Raw genomic sequence first — 8,126 nt, 5'->3', positions numbered from 1 at the left:
CACACACACACACACACACACACACACACACACACACTCAGCCTCACTGGTTCCAGGCCGTCGTTAACCGGATCAGAACCTGTTAAACTCGGTACTTCCTGGTCCGTCTCTAGAAYCTCCAGCAGCGGTTCTGACCCAAATTATTATGTATTTATTTTTTCCAGTCTATTTTTTTAATGTTTTAATTATATATTCATAACAAATTTCTGGTTATTTTTAGTTTTATGTAATCTTTTCTTGTTTAGATTGTATAGTTTTGTGTTTTCTCTCCTTCCTGCTGGTTGTTCCGTCAGTCCGAGGGGTGTACTTACTTTCAGTCCGTGTTGCCTTCAGGTCCTCCGGCTGCAGATGACGGAGCGATCTCTGAGCCACATGTTGAACCTGGTAAGATCCAACAGAACCTGTCGTCCTGGTTCTGTTTGGCCTGAAACCAGAACCCGCTCTCCGTCCCTCCAGGCGCCACGGAAACAGAAACCGGCCGCCAACGGGGCGCCGGAGGCCGGCGAGCACGGCCTGCTGTCAGAGGGCGCCCTGCAGGAAGTGAGGGACGACCTGCAGCTGCACCTCAGCCTGGCGGCGCTGCTGCTGCTGCCCGCCATGCTCAGCGCGCCGTCGCTGCTCCACTGGAGCCGCAGCCTGAGGTAGCGCCGCGCTGCGCCGAGGGAGCGGAGCGCCCGCCTGGCCCGGGACTCATGGCCTTCTGGTTCTGAACAGGTTCTGCACCCGGCTGGACCCGGATCCCTGCTGGCTTCACTCCGTGCCTCTGGTCTGCGTCTCCCTGCTGCTCATCAACTGCAACACGCTGCAGCTCAGCAACAGGTGAGACGGTCGACAGGATCTGGATCCAGACGGCCTTCAGAAATCTGCTGCTGAATTATTTTCACACAGCAGTAAATGTGATAATTTACCCAAAATTCACAAAGTAGGTATGTAATTATCTGTAACTAAAAACAGGTGCAGCAGAAAAACGCTGCTAACTGGCTCCAATGAACGTTATTCCTCCAGACCACCAGGGGGAGCCGAGCAGCAGAGCGAGGGGACCAGAGTCAGTAGAGGCGGGAAATCCAGAGGGAAAGTTTGAGGAAGGAAGAAAAGATGCATCATACTTTATGTCTTTTATATTTAAACTGCAGCATATTTACGTAGCTCCTATTAGCGAGTCCAGACTCCACCTAGTGGCCTGGAGGACCAACACTTTGTGGAGCGACTTCGCAGGATTTTATTTCCTGTGGTTGCAGCGTTTAGTGTTGCATTTGCTTTTTATGGTTTAAGTTTATCTTGGGCCACAACATTCACGTGTTTATTTTATCTACATTTTATTCAAAGATTAGATAAGATAAATATTCTGTAGATTATTTTGTCTTCAGCAGATCTGACACTTCCTGGTTTTAAACTTCCTCCTTCCTGTCTTGCAGCCGACTGCTGCCTCTCGTCTCCTGCCTCCCGCTCCCATTGGCTGTCACCATGGCAACCTTCTCTTCACTCCACCTGTACAGAATTGTCTACTTCCTGTCGGCGGTGCTGGTCCCCCTGGGCGTCTGCTGCGTCCTCTGATGGCCCGGGAACCGACCCGCCGGCCGTCCTGCCTTATCGCTCTGCCTTCAGGGAGTCAGCAGGGGGCGCCGTTCTGACGAGGAGGGGGTTCTGATGGACCGCCTGCCGCCGGAGCCGGTCATGTTTACATTCATAGTCCTAGAAGCAGAGCAGCAGGGTGGCGTTAGAGAGGTTCGGTTCGTTCCTGGGTTCATGTCAGGGTTCTGGGTCAGAGGTCAGGGTTCTGGTTGTGGGTCAAGCTCTGAGGCGGCGGTTAGGAACCCAAAAGTTCAAATAAATTCTTCAGAACCTGAAACGTTTTCTCCTCTTCYGGGTCGGTGGCCTCGCAGACGGCGCCGCCCCTTATTGGGCTTTAACGAACCTCCAAAGGGTCAAAGGTCACGTCAGCCGGGTTCCAGCTGATGGTGCAGAGGTGGAACCCGCAGCATGACGCTGCCACCACCATGTCATCTCCTGACCCAATCAGCTCAGACCAGAGGGCAGGGTCAAAGGTCAGGACCTCACTCTGCTGCCAGAACAACCACCACTTCCTTCAGCCTGATGGTGACCCTTCAGAATAAAAGCCTTTTTCATCCCATCTTCATGGTTCTGGTTCTGGTTCTGGATCCTGGTTGTTATATTTTCCTCTCGGTGTTTCTGGTTGCCATGGAGACCATCAGAACCGACCCAAAAGGTCCGACTCTGCTGCYTTATTGCGTCTAATGGTAAACCATCAGCATCGCTGATTTATTGACTGATTATTTATTGGTGATTGAAATGAAGTCCAGAACCAGAACCGGTCCATCAGAACCTCTCTATCCGGGTCTCTGCTGGCTCGGTTCTGTGTGATGTGGACCTGCTTCTGCTGACACCAAGCAGGGAGAGAAATGATTTGTTTTTATTGATTCGTTCACGCCTTTATTGTGAAGAGCTTCCTGTGTTTTAAGCTGAAAACAGGAAGTTGATGCTTTGTGGGTTTTCTGAACTTTTTGTTGCCAAAAGTGATTTTATTTCTTTATATTCAAGCTGATAAAACGGAGAATCAATCATAAAATTCATATTTAACATTTTCAACATTAAGATGCAGAAATTAGAAATGTTTAAATGTTGACGGTTGAGATAAAAACATTTTTAAAACATTCATAAATAAGTAAAGCACCCATTTTGAAAAGTTTGAAGCTTTTAAATTTATGAATTTAAAATCTAATAGATTTTTAATATTTCAACACAGAAATTTTTAAAATATTGACTTTTTAAAAATGTAAAATAACATTTTAAAAATGTAATTCCTTTTAAATTTTAATTATTTAAAATGTGACATTTAAAAATGTAGAAATTTTGAAATAATAAAAAATTGTTGTTATAAATACAGAAATGTGAAAACCTGAATGTAAGATGTTAAAAACGACGCGAGCCGTTTGGCGGCGGCCATGTTTGCTCCGCTCGGCGCCGCTGTGCCTTCCTGCTTCACTCCTGCCTGTCGGTGGAAACTTTACTGGTTCCAGTGTTTAAATGTGGCTCCCAGTGGGAAGCCTCTGTGTCTGCCATTGTACTAAGTGGATGATTTGACTAGGCCCAGCGAGCGCTGCCGTGCCCTGTGGGTCAGTGAATGTGTGGAAACTCGTGACTTCGGCTTTTCTCGTGCAGTTTTCGTGCCTCGTCGTCGACGTGCGCCGACCTCGTAGAAGAGATGAGTAAAATCAGAATTGTGTTTTGGAGACTTGTGACTTGTACCCGTGTTCACTGTGACTTCGTCCTTCCAGCCGTTCGGACCAACGGCGGCAAATCGGAAAAGAAGTGGAAGATTTTTATTCTCTGGTTTGATGTTTTTGGATATTTTGAGCTTAAAGCTACAGAGAGGTTTTTATAGTGTTTTAAATGTGTTTTCTAATCATAAAGCAGCCTTTTGACTGTAATAACCTGAGGTTAAAGGGACAGTTTGTAATATTCTGTGTGGTTTCCAGAGAAAGATGAGTGAATGTTTCTGAACCTGGAGGTTTGGCAGCATCATGCCTGATGTAACTAAAAAGCTGAGCTCGGCTCTTCGGACCGAGGAAAAACGTTCCACCGTGTTTCACAGTTTGGTTCTTTCTGTCCGGCCTGAGATGCTGGTTCACACCAGTCGTTTCCATGGCAACGGGTTTGAACCTGAGCTCAGCTGAAGAGCCTGCGTGCGCATGTTTCTGTTACCATGGCAACTGCTTCGGATCCGATGCCACGATCTGCCCCCTCTAAACAGATTGTTTTCCTTTTCTTCCCTTCACTGGTGGAAACATTTCCACCAACCTGATGATGGCGGAGCGAATATTTCTCTTRGCACCTTTTGAAAAATGTTTAGTGTACTTGGTGTCCCCTGAATGACATTTTCCAGTAAACTAAAGTAATAATTTAGTTGGCTGCTTGGTAAACTTTCAGCTTCTTAAAGCATCAACAGGGTTGACTTTAGCGCGTTAGCTTTACTTCAGCGCTATTGGCTACGCGTAGCTAATGTTGGCGTAGCGCTTTAGCATCAGTGGAAGTAACGTTAGTGCTAACCTGGCTCGGCATGGCTAGCCATGTAGCTCGCGGCGCTCACTACTACCTGTAAAAACCCGTTTGCTCCGTGAGACGTCGCTCTTCTGAGACAGCGTCACCTGCTGGAGGTTTTCCCAGTTTTCCCAGCGCTCTGGTTGGATCCGACGCCTCGGCTTTGGGTGTGAATGTGCAGAAACATGGAGGCCATTCCGCAGGCGGCCACCCACCATGGTTGCCATGGTAACTGGTTCGCTGTCGTGGGCGCTCCGGCCTGATGCTGAAGCAGAAATGTGAGATGTTCCGGTTGGGCCTCTGAATGCTGAAGAGTCTTTAGTTCTCAGGTTTGGGTGAAAACTGCTTGGTGTTTTTATATTCGTCATATTTTTATCTGATTTATCTGTAAATGGGACTTTTGGAGCAAATGTTTGATTAAAACTGAGAAAATAACTCCTGTTTCTGTTTTTTCTTTATTAAAAATTGTTCGAGTTTAGATGTAATACAGAGCCAGTTCACAACAAACACATCAGAGAATTACAATCATTTCATAGTATTTAAATCACATTAATCTGAACCAGAATAAAATATGAAATATTTAAATGTTGGAATTTAAAAAAAGAAACATGCAGTATCTGCCTACAGCCTGTTGGGGGCGGTATTTCCCTGCAGTACGTAAGCTGCCTGCTTTCTGCAGCTGTTTCCTACTGGCAGCTTATTTTAATTTAGTTTAACCAAAGATTTTGTAAATATTTGAAATGCTAACGTCACTCCAGCTTAAACTGAACATTCTGCAGTAACATTCGGTGTATATATGTATACACAACATCAGGAAGAAGGAGAAACTGGAGAAATACCAGGGCCTCAGAGAGGAAAGGCCTGTAAGGTGAAGACCACAGTGGTGCCTGTGGTCATCGGGGCCCTCGGGGCAGACAGTCACCCCCAGACTGGAGCAATGGCTCAAACAGGAACAACATCTCAGTCCAGAAATGTGCAGTTCTAGACACAAATATCCTGGAAATGTTTTGTTCTCTGAGGAGAGAAGGAAGTTAGAATATAGACTTTTAAAGAATAAGTTGGTTAAAAATACAAGATGTCTTGGGGAATTCTTCCTCTTCTGAATATTTACGTTATTTAATAAACTATCTTAAGAAAACTAAACTGATAGGATATAAGATTTTTCTTTTGGGGAGGAGATTATAGAAGCTGCATTCTGATCCACACTCCAGACCAGTAGGTGGCGGTAATGCACACCTTTAAGTTGCTGCCAACCGCCATTAAACATTAATAATAAAATAATAATAATAATAATAATAATAATAATAATAATAATAAGTCCTGAGCTGGTGGCTCAGCTGGTTAATAAGGACGATCAATCAATTACCATTAATTCTGCTCAATATATAATTTTCCAGTTAGTATCCAGGAATGCTAGGTCAATGCTAAACCTTTATTCACCTTAATGTTGTTTAAAACACTAATTTTACTCCGTCTGCTCCACCTGGTATCCCTGTTCCAGCCGAATCATCTGTGGGAAAAATCAGTTTTTCACTGGAGTTCAGGAAAAGCAGAGAGAGAATAAATACGCAGGTTGTTCCAAGAAATGATCGTTTCTCGTCCAGTTAGAACATTTTACTGGAGCCGTTTTATCCCAGATATTCACTGGAAAACTGTTTGGATGATCCCCATAAATACAAGGTGAAGGAAATGTCATTTAAAATTCTCCATACAATTTATAGGTATAGATATTGGAGTAGCTATTTAGCATCTGCTAAATATGTTTTGCATTAGCGGAACTAATGTTTATTGTGTTTGGATATTAGCCTAGCTAACGTTTTAGCTAGCAGTGCTTAGCGCTGAGGAGACATGGCGGTTCAGGAGAACTTACTGTCAGCATGAATGAGTGAATGAGAGGATGAGAGGATGAACTTAGTTTCTACATTCTGGATGAAGTTTTTAGAAAACCGTTAGACCAGCTCTGACTCTGATCTGCAGGATTTATGATGATCAGTCCGGCGGCTTTCAGACATATTTTCATTTTAATATGATGACAGATTGAATCAGAGGGTCCGTGTTGCTCTGCAGGTCGGGTGAATCCCGCCTCGTCGGGGTTTGTCCCCATCGCCATGCGGCGTTCAGCGGGAACGAGCCGGACGCGTGACGCCATCCTCCGGTGAGCCGCATGCTCTGCAGCCGGACTGCAGCTGCGCAGAGAGAGAGAGAGCGCCGCAGAAACAGCAGCCTCCGGTGCAGACACACACACACACACACACACACACACTGAGAGAGGAAGGTGAGGCTGAGCTTTCCCTGCGCACCTCTGGATCGGACCCGCAGAACCCGCAGGACCCGCAGGACCCGCAGGAGGGGATCCTTCCTCCACCCGCAGCTCTGCGTCAAAGGTAAGCTGCGTGCGGTGATCGCCCCGCAGCGCGCGGACAGAGGTAATGATGATGATGATGATGATGATGCGTGTGAGTGAAACAGCCGCAGCGGTTCTCCGCACCGATGCGGGACGCCGTCCAGCTTCACGCGTGAAGCTCCGCATGCTGCATGAGAGGCGATGACGTAGGGAATTCCCACAGAACCCGCACGTCCCGCACAGGCGGAGCGGGACGGCGCTGTTATGTAAGGCGGATTCTGCTGACACGGTTCGGTTCGGTTCGGTTCGGCCTCCAGCTGGGGGCGCGGGGGGCCGGAGCTGGTCTGTGATTGGTTATCAATCAGCTTCATATCGATCTGCAGTCAGATCAGTTTGCGGTGAAAGACACTGATGATGATGATGATGATGATGATGATGATGATGATGATGATGATGAGGCCTTCATCCTGTTTTCTTTGAAAATCTTTGATCAAAGTTGCAGAAAACTAAAGATGCAGACGCAGCATTTCAGACCTTCATCCTCATCCTCATCCTCAGCTCGTTTCTCATCTCAGATTCATAAAAATCTGTTTTATTTCCCCCAGATAAACGTGGCTGGATGGTTTAAAACCGCAGAATAAGATTTAAATATTTACCATAACAAGCAAACAAATTAAAATCTGTTCAGCAAAAATCAGCAGAAATTTAAAATGTTTAAGGTGTGAAAATGTGTTTAAAATAGATATTCATCAAATATCTACAATAAATATCATTATTATTACAGAACTAACTTTTTTTAAATAGTTTATTTAAAACCTGAATGAAAGTTTAGTTGCACCAGTTCATAAAACAGATTAATATCATAAAACTTATGATGAGGTCATAAAATTATAACAATATAAATAAATAGAACTAAATGTCAAACTTTTACTTTGTAATCGCTTCAGTTTAAAAGTTTTAAACTTTAATCTGGTGAAAAATACATTTTTCTTCTGTGTGCTTTAATATTTGAGGAATATTTTGTCAAATAATCTATAAAATATGTTGTTGGTTGTGTAAAACACTGAGGGCAACATGTCGACATAAACACGTCGTTATAAAAACTGCAGCATTTACAAAATGAGCATAAATAATGAAAATTCATGTCAATAAAATCTGCAGATTTATGTTTCTGAAACATTTTCAGCTTTTTCTTCATCCAGAGACTCAAAACGGCCCAGAAATTTAACCGACAGCCTGTCAGAATCTGAGCTCTGCAGAAGGGAAACGAATGAATGAATGAATGAATGAATGAATGAATGAATGAATGAATGAATGAATGAATGAAGGATGTGCAGCCCGGTACGGAGAGACAACAGAGCAATAATCAGTCTGGAATGCTCATTAAATCATCAAAATAAAGATAAAAACATCCTCTAATTCAGTGGTCCCCAACCCCCGGTCCGTGGACCGGTACCGGTCCGTGGACCAATTGGTACCGGGCCGCGCAAGAAATAGTGAAATATTTCCGAAATATTTGAGTCTGGAGGATCTTTTATTTTGAAAATCCTTTAACTGGATTCTCTCGGTTACTTGCCGCCAACACTGAGCCCACAGCAGCAAAATGAGTCAGAAACAGATCAGATGTCTTTGGAAAGTTTCTCTGCAAAGGGGAAAAGGCCCAGAGAAGAGACAGGAGAATGGATTTATCCCGGACCGGTAGGTGAGTCCCACATTACAAGCC

General features: G+C 44.6%; 2 protein-coding genes across 3 annotated transcripts in view; both read left to right on the top strand.

Annotated features, from left to right (window-relative positions):
* Positions 1-2,656, top strand: part of pgap1 (post-GPI attachment to proteins inositol deacylase 1) — a 16,370-nt gene extending 13,714 nt beyond the window's left edge. For both annotated transcript variants that reach the window (XM_008404336.2, XM_008404335.2), the window contains exons 23-26: positions 334-384; positions 457-641; positions 715-819; positions 1,416-2,656. In XM_008404336.2, coding sequence (XP_008402558.1) covers positions 334-384; positions 457-641; positions 715-819; positions 1,416-1,554 — 480 coding nt within the window. In that variant the 3' untranslated portion in view covers positions 1,555-2,656. The remainder of the gene's footprint in view (positions 1-333; positions 385-456; positions 642-714; positions 820-1,415) is intronic.
* Positions 2,657-6,198: 3,542 nt separating this feature from the next.
* hecw2a (HECT, C2 and WW domain containing E3 ubiquitin protein ligase 2a) overlaps positions 6,199-8,126 on the top strand; it is a 33,252-nt gene continuing 31,324 nt past the window's right edge. Inside the window, exon 1 of the mRNA XM_008404333.2 lies at positions 6,199-6,443. The gene's annotated coding sequence lies outside the window, so the exon portion shown is untranslated. The remainder of the gene's footprint in view (positions 6,444-8,126) is intronic.

The sequence above is a fragment of the Poecilia reticulata genome, linkage group LG2, assembly GCF_000633615.1.
Source record: "Poecilia reticulata strain Guanapo linkage group LG2, Guppy_female_1.0+MT, whole genome shotgun sequence".
Taxonomy (NCBI): domain Eukaryota; kingdom Metazoa; phylum Chordata; class Actinopteri; order Cyprinodontiformes; family Poeciliidae; genus Poecilia; species Poecilia reticulata.
Note: the sequence above shows the minus strand (reverse complement) of the source record. Positions and strands in the feature narration are given on the sequence as shown.